Below are 22,344 nucleotides of genomic sequence, written 5' to 3'. Positions count from 1 at the left end.
CATGGATTTTACCAGTTTCAAAATCTCCCCACCCCTTGCCTCATCCATTAACCAACCCTCCCTCTTATCCCTCAATCCCCACCACTCCCTACCTGCACTCACCTATCACCATCCCACCTACTTTCTCCAGCCCCACCCCTCCTCTCTCTATCTATTTCTGAGTTCCTTTCTCCCTCCCCACTTCTAAAGAAGGATCCTGACTCGAAACATCAACTTTCCTGCTCCTCCGATGCTGCCTGGCCTGCTGTGTTATCTATAGAAAATCACATTATAGGGGAATCGCTATAGAAGTGATGAACCACATATCTAAGTGATTGGTTCTAGCATTGACAGAGACCTTGAAGTGTAGGTCACCTAATTCTTCTAATTTAAATTGGTGTTTGACATCCTGTGTGGTGAGGCACAAAATCCTATGTAGGAAAAGAGGAGACAGAAACAGTTGATTATATCAACATTACAACTGAATAACAGACTATGTTCATGCTCCAGCATACAGCACCACAGAGTGACAGGCAGTAGGTTTTTGCCAACAGTGCCCATTGTGAGAAGCTAATTATTTTTAGCAATGCGATACTACCATGCATGTATGCAGTGCTTTTAATGTAGAAAACCATCCCAGGGCATTTCAGTAGAAAGTTCATTGAATCATAGAGTATAGAAAAGGTCCTTTGACCCATCAAGTCTGCACTGAGAAAAACTACTCAAAATCTACAATAGTCCCACTTTCCAGCACTTTGCCCATAGCTTTGAATGTTGTGACATTTCCCATCCAGTACTTTTTAAAGGTTATGAGATTTCCTGTTTTAGCAACCTTTCCAGATAGTGCATTCCAGATTAAGATTTTCCTCAATTCCTTTCTAAATCTCCTACCTTCCACCTTAAAATTATGCCACCTTGTTATTGACCTTTTGATTAAGGAGAACAGCTGCTTTTATCCACTTTGTACATTCCCCTCGTAATCTTATACACCTCAATCAGGCTACCTCTCAGCCTTCTGCTCGAAAGGAAAACCCCAAGCTTAGCCAGCTCCATTTATCAGACAGAACTTGTTATTGAGTCATGAAGAGAATATGAGAACAACCTGGTGAAAAATATATGTTAAGAAGGAGAAAGGTGAAGAGATTTGGAATCTGGCATGTCTGCCATTTGAGCGATGAAAGTTACTAGGGATGAGTTAGTAGGCAGAATTTGAAGGACCACAGATTTTGGAGGTTTGTAGGGTTGTTAGATGTTACAGAGCTGAGGGTTGGCTAATTTTAGTTTTGAGTCTGAACCTAGACCAAACATAGGTGAGTGGGTACACGTGTGATGGGTGAACAGGTTGATCCTCAAGGGTACCAGGGTAATGGTGCTGGACGGAGAAGTCATTGCAGGAGATTGTCTGGCTGGACAGAGGTCATAGAAGACAGAGGGAAGTTGTGGAGGGGTATTTTTCTGACAGGAGGTCTGGACCATTGGTGTTCTGCAAGGATCAGTACTGGGATCTCTGCTGTTTGTAATAAATATAAATGGTTTGGATGAAAATGCAGGTTGTCTGATTAGTAAGTTTGCAGATGACATTAAAATTAGTGGATAAAAACCAAAAGAACTACGGATGCTGTAAATCAGAAATAGAAGTTGCTGGAAAAGCTCAGCAGATCTGGCAGCATCTCTGAAGAGAAATCAGAGTTAATGTTTCTGGTCTGGTGACCCTTCCTCAGAACTGAAGTTGAGAAATTGCAGATGGATTTTAATCTGGAGTGTGAGGTGATATATTTTGCAAGGTCAAATGCAAGACAGAAGTATACAGTAGATGACAGGACTGTTAGGAACATTGAGAAACAGAGGGATCGTGGGATGCAAGTCCATAGCGGCCTGAAAGTGACCATACAAGTGGATATGGTGGTAAAGAAGGTGTACGGCATGCTTGCCTTAATCAGTGGGGGCATTGAGTATAAAAGTTGGCAAATCATGTTGCAGCTATATAAAACTTTAAAATGGGCGAAGGGATAATTTTAAAGGAGATGGGTGAGGCAATTTGCCAGGGGAGGTGATAGAAACGTATAAGAGGCATTTAGATGGACACACAGCAGGCAAGGAATAGAGGGATGTGGACCATGTGCAGGCAAATGGGATTGGTTTAAAATGGCTTCATGGTTGGCGCAGACATGGTGGGCTGAAGGGCCTCTTCCTGTGCTGTACTGTTCTATGTTCTAAGGAGCCAGGAAAGGGCTGTTGGATTATAGTCGGGGAGGGTGGTGCAGTCAATTATGTCAAAAACTCCAGATAGATTGAGAAGAATAAGGAGGAATAATGCACCACTCTCAAAGTCACAGAAGATGTCATTCTAGATTTTGATGAGGCCCATTTCAAAACGTGGTAGTGTAGAAACTTGACTGGAAAGCTTTAAGCGTAGGGTAGTGGGAGAGATGGGCACAGATTTGGCAAGCAATCACATATTTCAAAATTTGGACAGTAAAGGGTAGATTGCAATGACAGAGAAGTCTGTAGCAGTTCATAGAATCATACAACCACTACAGTGTGGAAGCAGGCCATTCGGCCCATTGAGTCACGCTGATCCTCCGAAGAGCATCCCACCCTGACCCAACCCCCTGTAACCCTGCATTTCCCATGGCTAATCTGCCAAGCCTGTACATCCCTGGACGCTATAAGCAATTTAGCATGGCCAGTCCACTAGGCTACACATCTTTGGACTGTGGGAGGAAATTGGAGCACCTGGAGGAAGCCTATGCAGACACAAGGAGTATGTGCAAATCCACACAGTTGCCAGGGTCCCTGATGCTATGAGGCAGCAATACTAACCACTGAACCGCTGTGTCACTCACAGTGTGTTATTTGAAGGGGGAATTAATTATAGCAGATATGAAAGTTGAAAGTTATAGGAAGACACATGCATTTATACAGCATCTTTAATGTAGCCCCAAGCCGTTTCATTTCAGTGGACAAGGTACCTCTTTTTACTCTTAGACATTTGTAGACTTTGCCTGTTGTAGGTAGAGTCTGGGAGCAAATCCAAACTATCCTGTTCAAGGGAAGGTTGGGAAGACTTAGGAGAAAAATGTAGAAGTTAAGTTATTGATGGCAGTCATCATTGAGTCTTTAATTCTTAAATTTTATTTTGAAGAGAACAAGGAATTTTCACATTTAATGTACAAGAAAAAAATCAGCCTTTTAGTCTGAATAGACACTTAACATTGAAATTTCAAGGCACCTACACAAAGAGGCCAAAGGGCTTCACAATGCACTTTGGTTTTTTTTCTGAAAATCTTGTTTCTGTGGAGTAAATCTCATGATTAAAAACACAGCAAGCCAATCCTAAACAAAACAACATGTAGAAAATTAAAGGAAAAAGTATGACTATCATTTTTTTATAATGGTTATTGCAACTTAACTAATTAACCCGCTCCCCTTGATTCATTGTGTGTGTAGAACATAATTATTCACGTTATGCAACAGATGTTAGAGCTGACACTAATAATTCACCCCTGAAAGCTGGCTTTTCATAGGAAGTGAGTGCTGTATATAGAAATTTCTGCATACTTAGTGTTTGCTGTCATGTTCTGTGAAGTTAATTTTCCATGTATTCACTTTGTCTGTCAGACTCCATTCCCAAATTTGAACAGACCATTTACAATAATGGAGATGGATCCTGTGTTTTCTGACTTTTGGGCATCTGTGCTATTTAGCATACAGCATGTTTTATCTAGTTTTAGAAAACAAAAATCCTGGTCAATTCTCTGCCAAGATGGCTAAGGACACCAAAGAGTTGTAAATAGCACTCTGCAGTGGTATGGCCCAGATTTTGTTGATGTAAGAATCACAAAACCATCAGCATTCACTGTCAGTATCGCTTTGAAACTGATAGCAACTTCTGGCATCCACGTTGTTGAACACGAAAATGCAGAAGTTGCGGTCAGTGATTTCCTGCTGCACCAGGGCGTGGAAATTGAAAATTTCCAACATTGAAGATTCGCACAAATGGAAATCCTCTGAAGCACTTGGTCTGATGTGAGCTTCCACTTTTGTTGATGTGAGCTACTGTGTTGTTAGACACATTTTAAAAAGGCCTGAAAATGTTATGCTTTGCTGAATGTGTTGCAACTTCATTTTTAACAACGTATTAAGTTCGTATTTACATCTGAACAAACTATCTGGCTCTAATAAACTCATTTTAAATTTGTGGATAGTGAGATTCATTCAAAGTAACAATTCCTACAGGTTTTTAGAATAATAAAAATTAAATTTTCTTAAGTTTGTTTGATATTTCAGTTGCTATGTTAATCCCACATGTACACCTCAATTTTATTTTGTATTCTGTAAAATGATTTTAAAATGAGGAATGATCAGGATTTCTTTTAATCTTTCTGATTTACTGTCTGTGAGAATTCTGAAATGTGATTGGTTGATTTATCTGCTGGCTATTTATTTTGCTAAGAGTTGAAAATCCCCTTCAATTGATGCTGGAATCAAAGTAGTGCTGTGGAAGGGGGAAATCAAGACTACAAAGATTGTTAGGTAAGGATTAAGTTCTGTTGCTTTGCCATGGAAGGCAAAATCTGGGCCTTTATTGTTTCTACAATTATCTGTACTTCTCAGGCAGTGGCCATGGCTTCTTTAAATTCTCATTTAATTGTGCTGCCAGCTACATTGGACTCAAAACATTAACTCTATTCCTCTCTCCATAGATGTTACCAGAGCTGCTGAGTTTCTCCATCATTCACAGTTTTTATATCAGAGGTATATCAATCTGCATAGCATATGCCACTAACTGAGAGTATATTTTATTTGATGAGCAGGGGGCCAAATGCATTTTTCACATGACAGAGTGGACCATATTCAGGTTTTTGACTTAATTTAAATGGTAGCTTTAAGATTCTGAAGGTAATTGCTTAGTTTGGGATTGACAAGAGAATTAACTATTTTCACTGCAATTAAGGAAATGTTAGAGCAAAGAATACTTTTCACATTGGAGAAAAATTAATTTTGGTGAGCACCATGTGATTTTTAATGCTGTATATAAAACTTGTCATTTTTGTGTGTGAATTATTTATTTGGTTTATGTCACTTCAGGTTTGAGTTCATGTGAAGTTAGTGTTATTCATTTCCAAGCAATTGAATCCAAGACAACATTATTATTAGTAGGTGACCTACTAGATGGTAGTATAACTGACCTAGAAGGGAATGTGATTCCTGATACTTCGTGCTGTCATCAACTGTACTTTTAAGCTGAGGAGACGGGATTTACTATATCTTCGGAAAAAAAGCACACATTTCTGTTTGGAGGTCAGCATAGTTGCATTATTTCAAAATGCACAGGTCCATTGTCCATCATTGCTTTTCAAAGATTAAGATTGCTCTTAATCTTCACTGCTTCAATAAAGAAACAAAAAAAAGTGTTGATGGTTTCAGATTAAGATATGGCCTTAAGGAGGGAAGTAATCAGATGAGGCTGAACTGTCACTTCCTTATCAGTGGAAGAGAAGGAAGCACTTTTGAAAATGGCAGAATTGTCATCACATATAATGGGTAGGTAACTGTTTGTGATTTCTTCATATTATAATGCTTTACTACTAGTATAAGAAAATTGAAGGGAATGTGTTTTGGACATGGTGCAGTTGTCACATTGTTGGGTATAGCTACTTCTCAAGGGCAGTTATGGATGAGGAACAAATGATACTCACATGCTATGAAATAATAAGAAAAACAGTAGATATTGAATTTAATTTTCTGAAGAAGGGTCTAGGCCCAAAACGTCAGCTTTCCTGCTCCTCTGATGCTGCTTGGCCTGCTGTGTTCATCCAGCTCTACACCTTGTTATCTCAGATATTGAATTGACATGTCAAAGCTCAAATGTACTGTGCCTGAGAATGTTTGAACATAGCTTCAGTTCCTGGTCTTGGTTGTGCTGCCCAGTTGGGTGCTAGGTAGATGATATGCATTACCCTATTAGGAAAGGAAGATTGGAATCGGGAATCATACTGTGCAGCATATGCCTAGTTAGAGGACGTGCTGAGGAATAAATTACCTGCTGAACTTTAGAGTGCAAAATGGCACGTTGCATTGAAGGAAGTTAAAAGGAGTAAATGTCAAGTCAACCAAATCAAATACATTTGCAGACAAACAGGAGGCTGGCCAGGCAGCATATGGAGGAAAGGAGAAGTCAACATTTTGGGTGTTACCCTTCTTCAGGACTGGATGTGGGTGTAGGGGCCGCTGCAGATAAAGGGGGAGGGGTAGCAGAATGGTGGTGATTGGTGGATACAAGTGGTAGGTACAATCTGGTTTCTTGCCCTTGTTTGTACCATTTTTGAAAATGTATTATATCACATGAGATGCACTACCAGTTTAAAGCTGTAAATTCACATCCTTCTCAAATAATGGTGCTGAGAATCAAAATCAAGATTTTATTTCATGTTGGGTATTGAGACAAATAGATTATGTAGTATTTTCTTAACTGTCTTTTTGCAAAATGCAGTTTAAAAATATTTTCATTTAAGGCTTTATTATCCTTTTCCCTGTTCTGTGCATGCTCAAATAAAACAGGTCTGTATATGTTAAAATCACTGTAATGTTCCTGTAATTCGCCTGTAGTCCAAATGACAAGACACAGTGGTTCAGACTGAAGAGTGCAAACCTGTCATGTATATCATTGTCCAAATAGTCAAGTGCACAACATTCAGTTTATACAGAATAAATGGATATTGCATCTTGATGCATTCTCGGCAATCTGGTGCTACATTACAGTATGCCTTGTTAATTCTAATTTTGAAAGGAATTTAAAAGTAATGGGGTGGTGTGGGGAGGGGGGAAAGGGAGTACAGGGAAGCTGCCATTATTCTCAAATTTTTGATATCAAAAGAAATCAGTACTCTTCATAGTTATTTAAAACAAATGAAAATTGGCAAATGATAGTGTAAGGTTAGATCATTACAATAATACAATCATAAGTATGAAAATATTATTTCTCATTTCCAATATTTAGCGGCCATACAAGGGTTAGAACATTTCACACCTTAAGACTGATTTATTTAAAAGATCAGTTGTAACCTTATAAACACAATTTTAAAGATTATTTACAGGAAAGTCATGATCTGAGCTTCAAGTGATTTCTTGGTTATTCTCCAACCCAGATTATGGATGTGTCAGGTAGAATGGCGAAGGGTTTGAGATTTTTCACTCAAATATTCAGAAATGGCCATCAATAATATTCAACAATCAAGTGAAAGCCCATTGAAAGGCAAGATAGGGAACTGTCAATGTAGACTGTGCAAATGTCTCTGAAGGAAATCTCAGTAGGGAAGAACTTCATTTAGAGGGTCTCTAGTGTCACCCCTCATCCTCTGCAAAGAAATATAAAGTCTGCCCTTAAAATGAAGATCACAGGTCTCCAGATCTTAGGTTGGCAAAAGCTGAACACTGCGTACCCAGTATCTTGAGAGATTTTTTTCTATTGACCGTATAAGCCTTTCGCATCTATCCCGTTCTAAGGGCGCCTTTTTCACGGTGTTCAATGTAACTTCTTTTTTATTAACCTTTGAGCACTTGATTTTCCTCATCACTTTTGAAATTGTGTTTCTTCAGAACAAATAATCTGCAATTTTGTTTGAACAATGTATTATAAAATTGAAAGCAGGGCATTCCATTCATAACCACTACATTTTTAGCTATATCTTATTTAGATGAAATGCAACAGCTCATAGTTCTTTTTAACATTTTGAGTAATGGGAAAATATGAAAACCAAGAACAACTGAGGTTCACAGTGTCTTTCAAATAAAATTTGTAATCCTCAAAGGGTTAAAATAAGGATAAAATTAACAGCATTACTGGTCAGATAACTACAAGACATCCATTTTGGCATGACATTTAAGGACAAGAAATTTGTTTTTAGCCAGAGACAAAAGTCTAGCTCAATATTTTAAAAAAAAGTTCTCATAAAGTTATCGTAAAAAATAACTATGAAAGTCCATCTCTTCTTCCAATTAAGATAAAGTCCAAAAACAACACCATTAAAGAACTAAATATTTAAAACTATTTTTCTCTCTTTTTGAAAATATTGTAGAATAAAAAAATAAACAAACATCAACAAATAGTTCTGATAGAAGTAGAGGGGTAAAGCCTTAACTTTTGTACGAGAAAACAGCACTATGTACACACAGAACACATACGTACGTGTGTGTGTGTGCGCGCGCGCGTGCACGCGCACTGAGACTTTTGACTGTACAGTATAAATCTACAAGAGGGGAGGTTGGGGGTAAACATCATTGCTTAGGAATACTTCTTTAAGATGTTTCCCTGTGAGATAATGCAAAGGATTTTATCTTTAGGTTGCCTTAGGACTGTACTTCCAAAGTATGCTGTTCATTCTTTATCCCACATATAATCAAAATGAAAAAAGAAAAACTGGCTTGTACACAATTAGGTAGCTGTGTTTTCTTTCCAAGTGTCCAGCTTTTTTTAAATCATTTAAGCATATTAAATATAAATTATGTGACAAATGTACAAAATATGTGCCAGACATTTTCTGCTGAACATTGTGTGTTTTATCCCTAACATTTTTTATTTTTTTTAATATCTTTCGTTTGCAGTGCAGCAGAGATGATCACACGATGAGGCAACACTGCAATCACGTGTAAGAATATTCAGCATCTGGTATCCCACCGTCTCTGTAACCTCGGTTACTGCTGAAGGCTGTACTATGAGTGTTCTTGTAAAGACTTGTCCCATTGGATGGAAATATGGTGTGAATCACATATTCCTCCTTTGGTCGCTGTTGATTATTGAGTGGAATCATCTGAAAGCCACTCCCTCTGATTTCTAAAATGGAATTATCCTTCTTCGTCCCCGCTTCTGCATAATCATCTTTTTTTCTGCAACCTCTATTGTACACCTGGTTGTGTGAAAAAACATTCCTGTTGTTGTTAATGTAACAGCATATTGCAGCAAGGACAACGACAATGAACACTAAGGCTGTTGCACCTCCAATAATACCAGCTAAGGGAAGGCCTACGTGGTCAGATTCCTCTTGTTCTCTGTTTAATGTCGTGGTGGGACTATATAAGTCTGCAGTCTCTGCTTTAGCACATACTGGTGTTTCATCCCTTACATACAAGTTGTTAGCTTCCATTGTAACCATGCATATAATGTAGGTTGATTTGGGTTCAAGGGCTGTGAGAAGATATTCAGTCTTGTCTCCTTGTACCAAAGTTTCAGTGATGGAACCCACTGATGGATTATGGTCGAGTCTGAGCCAACTGAGTCTGAAGGATGTGACTGGTAGCATTGCCCTCCATGTGATGCGAATGCTGTCTGCAGTTAAAGGCATCACATTAATAATTATTGGTTTTGTTCCTGATCCTCTTGACAAAGGATGGTCCACAGCTGAACCTGGTGGCTTCAGATTTGGTCGTCTTGGTTTGTATGTGAATTGTAGTTGAGTGACAGTAGCTGTATGAACAATTGGGGTTGGTTTCAGAGCTGTGTTGCTACCATGCAAGCTGTTCTCAAAGCACTCATCCATTTCTGATTTGATATCTTTGACTGCCATTCCTCGAACTTTATCGGGTCCTTGGCACATTAGCCCTCGCACATTGATGTGAAATGCAGTTGTTTGTAACCAGTCTCTGAGCCACATCATTTTGCAGCCACAATACCAGGGATTGTTGCGCAAGAGTAGCTGACTCAAGTTTGCTAGGTCATCAAAGACTCCTTTTGGCAAAGTTGTTAAGTTGTTGTTGGATATGTCTAGCCGTTGTATCTGTCTCATTTTAGAAAAAGCGTTGGTTGGAATGTAACTAATGAGGTTATCCTGAAGGTAGAGCTTTTGTAAGTTTGAAGCAGGCAGATTTCGTGGTGGAAAAATTAGAGAATTTCTGATCAATGAAAGCTCAGTCAGGTTTTGAAGTCTGCTGAAAGTCTCATCTGCAATTCTTTGATTAGCTAAAAGATTACCATCCAATACTAAACGTCTTAAACTGACCAAGCCTTTGAAAGCATAGTGTGGGATGGTTGCAATCCGGTTGTCATCCAGCCTCAGCTCCTCCAGTGTTTTGGGAAGGCCAGTGGGAATGCTGCTTAGATGGTTCCTGGACAAAAAGAGCAGTTTGAGGTGCTTACTGTCAGCAAAAGCATGTTCCTCAATGCTGACTGTTGACACAGAGTTATCATCCAAATGTAATTTCTCCAACAAAGGAATCCTTGAAAGTGCATCATGTGTAATGGCCCTAATGTTATTGTCCTGAAGATGCAGCTCTTTCAAAGATCGGGGAAGGTTTATAGGGAACTCATCCAAAGCATTTTCGTAAAGGTAAATCACTTTTATATTCAATAGATACTTCAATTGACTGGGGATCCCAGCATTGTTAATCTGATTGTTTTGTAAGAAGAGAGTTGTAGAATCTTCCGGTATTTTGGCAGGAATGGATGTCAAACCTCTGTCATTGCAGTAGACAAAACCATTGTCACATCGACACAAAGCAGGACAAGTAGACATGACGCATGGCATCAAAAGTGCTGGCATGATGACCCAGAGCAACAAACTTTCTTTGATATCCATTGTTTGTAGTGACATTTGAAGGTAAAGTTAGTTGTTGTTTATCTTTTCATCCACTTAGTGTGACCTGTCAGGGGAGAAAAAGTACAAGTATACATTAGATAATGTATGTTTTCTTGCCTCCCCTCCCCGCTCCTTCCTGTTTCATACACCAGGCTCCAAACAAGAGAACAGAATGGTCATTTCAACAACCACTTCCAGCAGTTGGGGATATGGTGGCAATTTTATCGCCTGGGCACCAAACCACCTTGTCTACGTCAACCAACTATTTCAGATAGCTTTCTTGCATCTATAAAAGGGCAGTCAACTGCACACTTACAGTTTCCCCAACCATCAAATGCCCTTGAAATGTAAGAAGATCAATTAGTTGCAGCAGAGACTGTGCCTTTCCACATAATATTTTAAACTGTCTGATTTATTGCTTCACAATAGCTGACAGAGCAGCACAAGTGGCAGTGTAAACCAGAAGGAGTGATGTCTGTTTGGTATTACTCTTCTGGAACTTGAGTAGTAACATAAACATAATATAAAAGTAATGTTAAAAATGATGCATCTCCTGAATTCACATCCAAAAACTAATATGCCAAAAAGAGTAATGATAAAACTAATTTTATTTGGCAATAGCTTAACTCTATAAAATATTACATACAATTAGAAGAAGGCTGAAAGTTCATTAGAATTTCTGAGTCCTCCTTGGTGTCTTCTCATTCTGAGAAATAGGAAGGTTTTGAAATATTGTTAGGCAAAGATGAAAAAAAGACCAAATGTCATTTAGGATTACAAAATGGACCATTCAGATTGTTAATTGGGATGTAACATTTGTGCCTCACCACTGGCAGGCAATGATCATCTCAGGCAAGATAGACTCTTAACTATATCCTCTTGACATTCAAACACATTACTATCGCTGAATCTCTTACCATCCTGGAGGATATCATTGACTATAAATTTAAGCGGACCAACTCCATGAATACTGTGATTACAAGAGCAGGTTAGAGGCTGAGAATTCTGGAGTATTGAACACATCACCTGATTCTGTAGAGCCTGACCACCATCTTCAAGGTATACTTTCTACTTGCCTAGATGAGCGCAGTTCGAACAACATTGAAGAAACTTAACAGCATCCAGGACAAAGCAACCCCCTTTTCTGAAGAAGGGTCCAGACCCGAAACGTCAGCTTTCCTGCTCCTCTGATGCTGCCTGGCCTGCTGTGTTCATCCAGCTCTACACCTTGTTACCTCTTGAATAGCACCAGTTCTGAGGAAGGGTCACTTGACCCAAAATGTTAACTCTGATTTCTCTCCACAGATGCTACCAGACCTGCTGAGCTTTTGCAGCAATTTCTGTTTTTTTCCCTTATTTACAGCATCTGCAGTTCTTTCAGTTTTTGTCAACCTAGTTAACCTCCTCTGAACCGTCTATAACACACCCACATTCTTATACCTTAAGAAGACCAAACTGCACACGGTATTCAAGATTTGGAACTGAGGCATAATATCGTTACTGTTATATTCATAACAGTACACCCTCTCATAATAAAGAGTGCAGCCAGTTAGCCTTCTTGATGACACAATGAATGTAAATCTTCCAAAGCATTTCACAAAAGAAACTTTCAATCAAAACTTGTCAGTAACCCATGCGGGATGACATGTGAGGTTGGCACTTGATCAAAGAGTTGCATTTTAAGGCATTCTTGAAGGAGGAAGAAAAGGTGAAGAAGTTTAGGGTCGTCATTCCAGCTGTGAGAGCATTGGCAGCTGCAATGGAAATCAGAGACCAAAATTAGAGATGATGTTAATATTCCAGAGTATATGAAGCTGTATCTTCTCATATTTTGCTGTGTCATTTTGTTGAGTTTCGTGGAGGGTTTCTCTCCAATGAGGCTCAGCAAGTTTTCTTGTGTGATCATTCCAAATGCGCCTCATTGATTATCCACGACACACCAATAGCACCACTCCCGTATGATGCTAGCCCAGTTCTTCCATTCGCTGTAGCTGGAGGGACTCACCACAGCCAGGATATTATGGATATACTGCCATCCCTGGCCCTCATGCCACATTTAAAAGATCATTGTGCAGTCACTCAAGTACTGACAGTCCACAGTTGTAGACTGTCATCCCAGACAAAGGGAAATTGATGCCTCACTTTGTGTACAGGGACCTGGGGATCCTGAAGATTAGGATGGTGCACAGGAGGATAGACATGTTCCTTCAAGACTGGCAGAGGAGGTGATGGCACAACATGATGTCAGCCTGGACTGAGGTTGCTATGTGGATTCGTGTGGTGTTCCCACGTGGTGAAACATCTAGCAGTGCAGGAAGAAAGGCAGTGATGTCCTTCACTCAGCCAGGGTATGTGCCCTCTCTACTCTACATCCTCACACTTAGTTTATCTCAAGGGCAACCATGGATAAGTAATAAAGGCTGACCAGCCAGCTATGCCCACATTCCATGAGTGAATGAAAAAAAGAAATAAAAACAGCACCCACCTCTCACCAAGGTTGGTGCTCCGTCACTGTCACTCTTGTATGTAATATCTTCCCTCACTCGCTGCACCCTCCCCAACCCCCTGCAGTACTAACCGTGTGTGCCCTCTGTGTTGTCTACTCACTTAGCTGGGGCACCCACCACCTATCCCCCACCTGCACCAGCACCAGCACCAGCACCAGCACCAGCACTTGCACTAGTGTCAAAACCAACAGCTGTGCCCTGTACTTTCACCTCACTCAAAAGTAGGGCCAAAAGAGTCCAGACAGGCGGTGGGGTGTTGAATATTCATCTCCTCACTCATGCAAGGGGATGATCTTGGTTCTTACAGGCAAATACCAAAGCTAGACTTGTAGAGATGCCAAAACTTCCATATCACGGCAACCAGCATTAGTCATTGTTGTACTCCTTTTCCATTATCCCTGCTGCGAATTTATTGTTAAATTTCAGCAACATCTGGTCCTTGATCATAACAATCTCTTGTTTGTCTCCTGCAGGCACCAGCGGGATGTCCATGTTGGCTGTGTTTAAGAGGGCTGCCCCACAAGACATGATGTCCTCCACCTCTGAAGAAGATAGCACGGGTGTCTCAGAGGAGACACTGGCAAGGCTGCTAGCATCTCTGATTCTGACACCTCAGTGGGTATTTTATCTAGATTAGAGTTGGGTGCACCTTCAGATGACCATATCAATGCCATGCCTGCAGCTGGTTGAAGAAGAAATGCCCCAAATCCCTGGATGCCAGAGACCAGGCATCAACTCAGTTCCAGGCAGGGGTGGACCCTGCCTATGTATAGGAACAGCAGGCAGGCTTGCCCGTGGCCCTGGATGAGCTAAGACAAAGGCTGCAGGACCACAGCAATGCGGTTTTGACCCTGCTGCCTCCATGAGCAGGTTGTTGGAAAGCTAGGTCCAACAATCTCAGAGTCTACTGAATAGAGACAGTTCTGTACTACTTTTCACAGCTCCAACATTGAAGCTATTGAGGCCACCCATCCTTAGGTACACAATGTTTGATAATCCAAAGTATGAAGTGAGCAGCTCCTGTGCAATTTGCAGGCAGTAGGTAAATGGCAGGCGAATGCTACTTCAGGAAAGTCAATGTTTCAGGCTGAAACCTGCTCCTTGGATGCTGTCTGACCTGCTGTGTTTTTCCAGCTCCACATTTATTGATCTTCATCTTCCCACTTCACACCCCAGTCTGGTGGTGCGCTGACTGCACATGGAAGGCAGGGTGCTGCTCACAGTCAATGGCCCCACTGCTGCATAAGCTGACTCCCTCCCATGCTGTCTTGTCTCTGCCCCTTATATATTGAGTTGCTGCCCTTTATTATTGTACTCCCGACAGCACCTCAGTATTCTGATTCCAAACTCCACAATTGAGTTCCCAGCCTCCCTCCCGCAGCAGTGGCTGCTGATAATGCTCATTGACTTTTAGATGGACTGGCCATAGTTGGCCCATTGAATGACTTCATTGGACAGCATCAAATGATGAATGATCAGAACCCTGGGTGTATAGTTCTCCGATTATGTTCCTGTGACTTCCTGGACTGGTTCCACTGGCTGAGTGTGATCTACTCTGAGGACTGCAGAGGTACAGACCTCCCCACAGCACCTGATCCTGACAGCCCTGGCCATGCCCAAACCCCTGGACTGATATTGGAGGTTACTTTTGATTACTGTGTTGGGGCTTCCTGACTGAAGTGTGTCTTCTTGAACTTGACTAAGGACTACTCTGCTCAGACTTGAGACATTCCAGGAGTAAGCAACGAGCCGTAGTCACTAGGCACTTACTCAGACTTGCGTGTTGGGAATTTGTACCATCTAGTATATGCCCTCTGTGTGGGAGAATGGAAGCCTGCATATTAAATATATAGATCTGGTGGTAATGATGGTGAACAGTAAAACTTACTGGCATGCTTCTTGCTGCTCACGAGTGAGAATCTCATCTTGATTTTGGGACTTGGTTAGAAAACGCGACTTGTTGATCTCAACATCAAAAAAGATTTCACTGGATATCTCATGCAATTCTCCCAAGTTTCTTATCATAGCCCATGCTGTTCAAGGCCTCGAAAGGTTCCACCCATAGCAAGGCTTTAATGAGTAAACTTGAATCAGAAGTCTATAGTCAACATAGATTCAACATATTTGGATGTTTAGTTCATTTGTTGGTGTGTACTGTGCCTAAAAACGGATCCTTAGCTTGTTGTCCTGCTTAATTCTGAGCTGTTTTCTTGCCAGTTTTTGACATTGGTAGTTGTCACTGCCTTCCACTCTCAGGGGAGGGTGAGAAGACAGGTCACATGATTTCCTCAAATTTTACGGTAATGAATTCCATACTGTTGCTGGTATTTCTGAATCACTCGCTCTCCAGCCAGCCACCTGACCTAATTGGCTTTGCAATCTCTTGAGCCACTTGAGGATTTAAAACAAAATTCTTCCTGAGATATTGACGTTGGTGGCAAGACTGCAATTATTGTCCTGAGAAGGAGAGCTGAAGTCCTTGAGATGATAAAAATCAAAAGGACTGTGGATGCTGTAAATCAGAAATAAAATTAGAAATTGCTGGAAAAGCTCAGCAGGTCTGGCAGCATCTGTGGAGACAAATCAGAGTTAACGTTTCGGGTTGAGTGACCTTTCTTCAGAAGCTGTTCCTCAAAAATTGTTCCAGCAATTTCTAATATTGTTCCTTGAGGTGATGGTGTTCCCATAGATTTTTGATTGCAGGATTGTCTGTTCTTTATAGCTGTTTCCAAGTCTCTTGGCCTTATTTAAAATGTTTGGCGTTGTGATTGTGATCATTGCATAGGAAATGCAACAAATTCCACAAAAAACACGTTCAACTTAGAACCTTTGAGGTCCTGGGCAATCCTGCTAGATTATAGGAGGGCATCCATGTGCTACTACAATATACTGTCTGTCTTTGTTCAGACAGAGGTTGCACAGGTCAAAGGTAAGCCTTTACAGTCCCATATTTACATAGATCACTCTGGAGGCAAACAAAGAAACTCTTTCAGTGGAAATTAAAAGGGACATGCTTTGTCTTGGTTTGAATGCTGTCATCACACCCTTGGCCGATTTCAAATATAAGCTCATCCAAATTTGGTCACTATACAGGAACCAGCTTGCGAAACATTTATTCCTATCAAATTTATTAAAAACTGTGCCCTGAATATCTGGTTTAAAGCACAATCGAATGACCTGTTATATAGACTGTTTCTGTCATTTTCTGTATATGTTTGAACCCATTTCAACTGCATTGGATCAGACCTGATTGATTTTCTTGGTTGAGGTCACAAATCGGATAAATTAGAAACTCTTGTTTGTGTCCAGTTTAGGGAGTAAAGAGAAAGGTTCTGAAGCTTTCTTGTGAATATTAAAACATTATAATTTCAGCCTTCTTGAATTTGTGTGTGATTAAGGTGGGATTAGTGGAAGAGTAGTTGGTAAAATTCCATTGAAGCCATTTCATTAACTTGCAGGTTTGTAATTGCTCTTTGGGATATTAAGTCAAATGGAAGTCTATGAAGTATCTAAATTCCCTGTATCAGAATTCACATGTACATCACACCATATTATTTTAACTAATGAGCGTTGATTCAGCAGGATGTTGTGAATTGGAATTTTCTTTTGGAAATGGTTATTTTGTTCAAAAGCAATGAAGTAGGTTACATTGTCTCATCGTGAATTATACTCTGTTGTATGCTGGTTTGTTTCTTCTCTTGTGATTCCGCCTGGGGTAAAGTACTCTGAGTGGTGTGTCTGCTGTGTAGTATTTACTTCTGGATCAAGGTCTCCTTTCCATCTTCCACTGCACTCTGAAGTAACTACTGATTGCTATATTAGGGTACGCATTCTGCAGAATGAGAAATCCTCATGAAGTTAACTTGTCAACCATTGTGCTGATAGAGATAAATTTTGCTCTTCCTTTGTGCCATCAACTCCCTCTGTGAATATGGGAGATCAGGATTCACTTTTTCTATAAATTGAATCTGTGCAAATCTGCATTTAATTGTGCACAGTAATGTGGCTGGCAATCTTAAATGTCCATGGAAGTGGCTCAGCCAGACATTCTGTTCAAAGGACATTTATGGATAGGCAACAAATTGCTGGCCTTGGAGATAGTAGGAACTGCAGATGCTGGAGAATCTGAGATAACAAGGTGTAGAGCTGGATGAACACAGCAGGCCAAGCAGCATCAGAGGAGCAGGAAGGCTGACGTTTCGGGCCTAGACCCTTCTTCAGAAATGGGGGAGGGGAAGGGGGTTCTGAAATAAATAGGGAGAGAGGGGGAGGCGGATAGAAGATGGATAGAGGAGAAGATAGGTGGAGAGGAGACAGACAGGTCAAAGAGGCAGGGATGGAGCCAGTGAAGGTGAGTGTAGGTGGGGAGTTAGGGAGGAGATAGGTCAGTCCAGGGAGGATGGACAGGTCAAGGGGGCGGGATGAGGTTAGTAGGTAGGTGGGGCTTGAGGTGGGAGGAGGGGACAGTTGGGAGGAAGGACAGGTTAGGGAGGCGGGGACGAGCTGGGCTGGTTTTGGGATGCTCCTCTGATGCTGCTTGGCCTGCTGTGTTCATCCAGCTCTACACCTTGTTATCTCAAATTGCTGGCCTTGCCAGCGTCACCTACATTCCTTTAAAAATAAAAATAAAATTGTGAGACCTCGAAAAAAGTCTTACTTTATTCCAGTTGTATCTGTTTTAAGGCTGTGAGCAAAGCTAAGACTGATGATATTTTAAGCAGATAACCATTACTGTATTCATTTATCAAGTTAGTCAGATCACCCTTCCTTTTATAATAATATAGGATATCAATCTAATATACACAAGGGGTCTCGGATTTATGAATGTCTGACTTACAAACATTCATATTTATGAACACAGATCTGTACAGGGGTGTCATTTTAAAGATCTGATATATGAACATTTCCTATACCTACGAATGGCTACTTTATAATGTCCTGCATTGTATTCTGACTTGCGAACAGATTCAAGAATGGAACCTGTTCACAACCCGGGCACGGCCAATACACCTTCTAGATGTTTTACTGATATCTCGGTTCTGAATTTGTTGGTGCGAGGGTAGTTTTGCATTTGATAACAATTGTGAAGATTAACTAGCATTTGCAACAGTCTTCAGACAGAAGTTCTGAGTGAATGATTCATTTTGGCCTCCTCTGGAGATTTCCAGAATCACAAATGCCAGTCTTCAGCCAATATCAAAACATGGGTAAAGGCAGTGGATACTGCAAAGACTTTTGGCCCTGACAATATTTCAGCAATAGTACTGAAAAATTATGCTGCAGACTTGCTGCCTCCTAAGTCAAGGTGTTCCAGTACAGCTATGTCAATGGCATCTACCCAGCAACCAGAAACTTACCAGGTATGTTCTGTATAAGCAGGACAAATTCAACCAGGTCAATTATTGTCCTTTCAATAAACTTAATCATCAGTAAAGTGATAGAATGGCTCATCAACAATCAAGTAGCACATGCTGAGCAATAACCTATTCACTGACACTCAGTTTTCAGGGCCACTCAGCACCTGACCTTATTACAGCCTTGGTACAATCATGACCAAAAGAGCTGAATTCCAGTGATGAGACAAGATGAGGTGTGATACCCTTGACATCAAGACCTCATTTGATCAAGTGTGGCATTAAGCAGCCCTTGCAAAACTGGAATCACTGTAAGTCGAGGGAGAAACTCTGCTGTTTTGCCTGATATATAGCATAAAGTAAGATGGTTGTGTTTGTTGGAGGTCAGTACTCTCAACTCCAGAACATCTCTGCAGGAGTTCCTTAGGGAAATGCCCAAGGCCCCCCATCTCTGGCTGCTTCATCAATGATCTTCTCTCTATCATAAGGTCATAAGTGGGGATGTTCACTGATGATTGCACAATGTTCAGCATCATTTGTAACTCCTCAGATATTGTCCAAGTGCTGCAAGATTTGGACAATATCCAGGCCAATGCTGATAAGTGGCAAGTAACATTTACACCACACAAGTGCCAGGCAATGACCATCTAAAACAAGATGGAATGTGACCATTGTCGTTTGGCATTAATTAATTATACCATCATTGAATACCCCACTAACCTAGGGGTTGCCATTGACCAGAAACTGAACTGGACTATCATATAAAGTGCTGTGGCTATGAGAGCAGGTCAGAGGCTAGGGAATCTGTGGCGGGGAAGCTCCTCTCCTGACTTCTCAAAGCCTGTCCACCATCTAAAGGTGCGAATCAGGAGTGTGATGGGGCACCTCTCTCTTGCCTGTATGCATGAAGAAGCTTAACACCATCCAGGACAAAGCTTGATTAGTACCACATATACCACCCTCAACATTCACTTGCTCCACTACTGAATCTCAGTAGTAACAATGTGTACCATGCATAGGACTCACTGGAGAAATTCACCAATGCTCCTTAGACAGGAACTTCCAGATCCACTGCCACGCCCATGTAGAATGACAAGGGCAGCAGATACATGGGAACACCATTACCTATAAGTTCCCTCCAAGCCCCTGCTCATCATGACTTGGAAATGTCTGGCTATTCCTTCAGTGTCACTGTGGCTGGACCTCCCTCCCAGTGGCATTATAGGTGTCCCTATTCCACATGGATTGCAGCAGTTCAAGAAGGCAACTCACCACCATCTTCTCCAGGGCAATTAGGGATGGGCAGTAATTGCTGGTCCAGTCAGTGAAGTCCACATGTCCTGAATGAATAAAAAAAGGATCTATTTTTGGAGACAGTTTCAAGATTGCGGTGCCCTGGAGTGTGTTTCATTGGTTGTACGCTGAGGCAGGTTGGCACTGTCTTATAGGCATTCAGCATCTGAGCTGTGGGTATTTCAGCCTCTGAAATTTGAAACAGGCCATACTCTGGGCATAAAGCCAGGTTCCAGTATCTGCATTTTCTGATGAAGTTCTGTAAGACATTAACCTGTCCATCTCTTTCAGGTCCTGATTGAGCTGCAGCACACATTTAGCATTTTCTTTGTGCAAAGCATTGAATTTGAAATTTCCCCAATGAAGTCAGGATCTAGCACTTTCCTAAATTATTTCTTTGAGGAGAGATGTCTGTTCCAGCACATTATGATACTCAAAAGATGGCTCCACATAGAGGTATATTTTACATGAGCACTATAATCTTAAAAGAGGAGTGTAACTAATACATTTTTATTACAAGTTTTTCAACTGAATATGGCCTTTACAGTAGGTTAAATTATGTAGCATTTTACTGTGATCCTCCCTCCCTATCTTAAATACATCTGACAACGTCAAGATTTATTTTGAGAGTCATGACTTTACAGCTGTTGGACATCTTTATTCCCATACACCAGCTATGCTTCTCTCTTTTTTAAAAAAAAATACGCCTTTGTAAAATGCCAGTTCATTTTTACTTCATCTTTCTGGTGAGCCAAGGTTTTTGGTATTCCCACTTTCACTTGGAAATAAATGTTTTGGTTGAACTCTACTTCCATTTATTTTAATGAAAATGGCATACAATGAAATTTAGCAATGCTATTATAATTTCTTTTCTACCTTCCCTCAAATAATTCCCTAAATAGTCATACAGAGCTGAGTGTTATACTTGTTTGGCTAAGAATGGGTGGCGTGAGATTTTTGGAGGGATTCTTGTCTCAAAGTCCAGCGATATTTTCCTTCGCAATTATATAAAACCAAGATGTGCAGATGCTGGAAATCTGAAATAAAGCCAGAAATTGCTGGAGAAACTCAGCAGATCTGGCAGCATCTGTGCAGAAAAAGCAGAGTCAACCTTTTGGGCCCAGTGACACTTCGTCAGAACGCTCCATATCTTACCAAACTCGCCTCATTAACTGCTTATGTCACCCCTATGTGTCCTTACAACTAACTAAGTCCACCTTACCCATGCACCATTTGCAGAACAACTTGCCATTCACCAGTTATCTGCCGAAAGACTAGCATCCTGGTGCCCGTGCCATATTTTAAAGGCCACTGTGCACTAAAGCTGCCCTGCTGGGTCAATGACAGACTCAGAAGATGGCAGAGAAGGGGAAGATGGCACCACAATTCTCTGACAGGGATCTGGAGGTCCTTGTCAAAGAGGTGTTGCAAAGAAGAGTTGTCGTGCTCCCAGAGGATAGGCAGAGGAGGTCATACCACCAGACTCTGGCAGCCTGGTCTAAAGTTGCTACCTGAGTCAGTGCCATGTTCCAGAGGAACAATTGCCACATTCTTCTCTCTACTACCTCATAATCACTTTACCACTGCTACTGCACTCATGATCTACCATTCTCACTATTGCACGCAATGTCTTTCCTCACCTGCTTTTACACACCTCCCCCTACACTACTAACCCTTGCACTTTCTCCTCAGTCCCTAGGAATGCCTCATCGCCTTTCCCCCAACTGTCCTAGCACGAACAGCCGAACCACCCACTTTACCCTCCTCTTCTATGTTAATAAGGTGTTTAGCAAGCTGCAACCCCCCTTAATTGTCAACCCACTGCTCCCAATTGAGAAAGTCACCATGCTACTTGGTAAAAGCATAAGGATTGCAGCAAGATACTTCTGACATTGAGATAGGCCTCACTGTACGTCTCATGCAGTTCTGCCACAGATTGCACCATAGCCCACATTGCTATGACCTGTATGAGATTCCACTTTTAATGTAGCAGCAAGATAGCAGATAGAGAGATAGAGTTGTTTCACTCTGCCCTGCAATCTTTCTATAGAACACATAACTCAAGTGTTTTAGAACTCTCAAATTGCATACTGATGCCTGTGAATTATAATTTTAAACAAGTAATCATTTTAGTGATGCTAAATCAGAAATTCTCTTTTGGCCAAGTGTCTTATATTTTTACTTGATGCTTGAAATAAATCAAAGATCAACTAAACTGTAATGCTACGTATTGCAAAAAAATGATGGTAAAAGTCATATTTGGAGCTTAGGGAGGACAATAGGGGAAAATAGCAAACATATGGGCATAATTTTGCCAGAAAGATGGTGAAGTAAAATAATTTAAAACATAGGGGTGATGTCCAACATTTAGTATGTTAATTTGTGAATCCTGAGCAGACATTTATGAGGGGCGATGTAAGGACTCGTGGGATTTGCTTGGATTGAGGCTGATAAGGAGGATCTTTGTTAGGAACAAGGCAAACAAGCTTCTTGGAAGCAGATTTGGTCATGAAGGAGTTGTGGGAATTCAACTTACAGTCTAAAGAGATGGTGAGGCTATTAATATTGACTGTTACCAAAAGATTAAAGTGCCACCATAAGTCTGAAATAACATCATTCAGCTTGCTAAATTTAGCA

At 40.9% G+C, this 22,344-nt stretch overlaps 2 protein-coding genes across 3 annotated transcripts in view; one reads left to right on the top strand and one right to left on the bottom strand.

Moving 5' to 3' along the window:
- Positions 1 to 22,344, top strand: part of LOC109920489 (ADP-ribose glycohydrolase MACROD1-like) — an 891,059-nt gene that overhangs the window by 35,435 nt on the left and 833,280 nt on the right. The window lies entirely within an intron of this gene.
- Positions 3,092 to 22,344, bottom strand: part of LOC109916925 (leucine-rich repeat transmembrane protein FLRT1) — a 47,830-nt gene continuing 28,577 nt past the window's right edge. For both annotated transcript variants that reach the window (XM_048619546.1, XM_048619547.1), the window contains one exon: positions 3,092 to 10,617. In XM_048619546.1, coding sequence (XP_048475503.1) covers positions 8,625 to 10,568 — 1,944 coding nt within the window. In that variant the 5' untranslated portion in view covers positions 10,569 to 10,617 and the 3' untranslated portion in view covers positions 3,092 to 8,624. The remainder of the gene's footprint in view (positions 10,618 to 22,344) is intronic.

The sequence above is a fragment of the Rhincodon typus genome, chromosome 43 (assembly GCF_021869965.1).
Source record: "Rhincodon typus isolate 14 chromosome 43, sRhiTyp1.1, whole genome shotgun sequence".
NCBI lineage: Eukaryota > Metazoa > Chordata > Chondrichthyes > Orectolobiformes > Rhincodontidae > Rhincodon > Rhincodon typus.
Note: the sequence above shows the minus strand (reverse complement) of the source record. Positions and strands in the feature narration are given on the sequence as shown.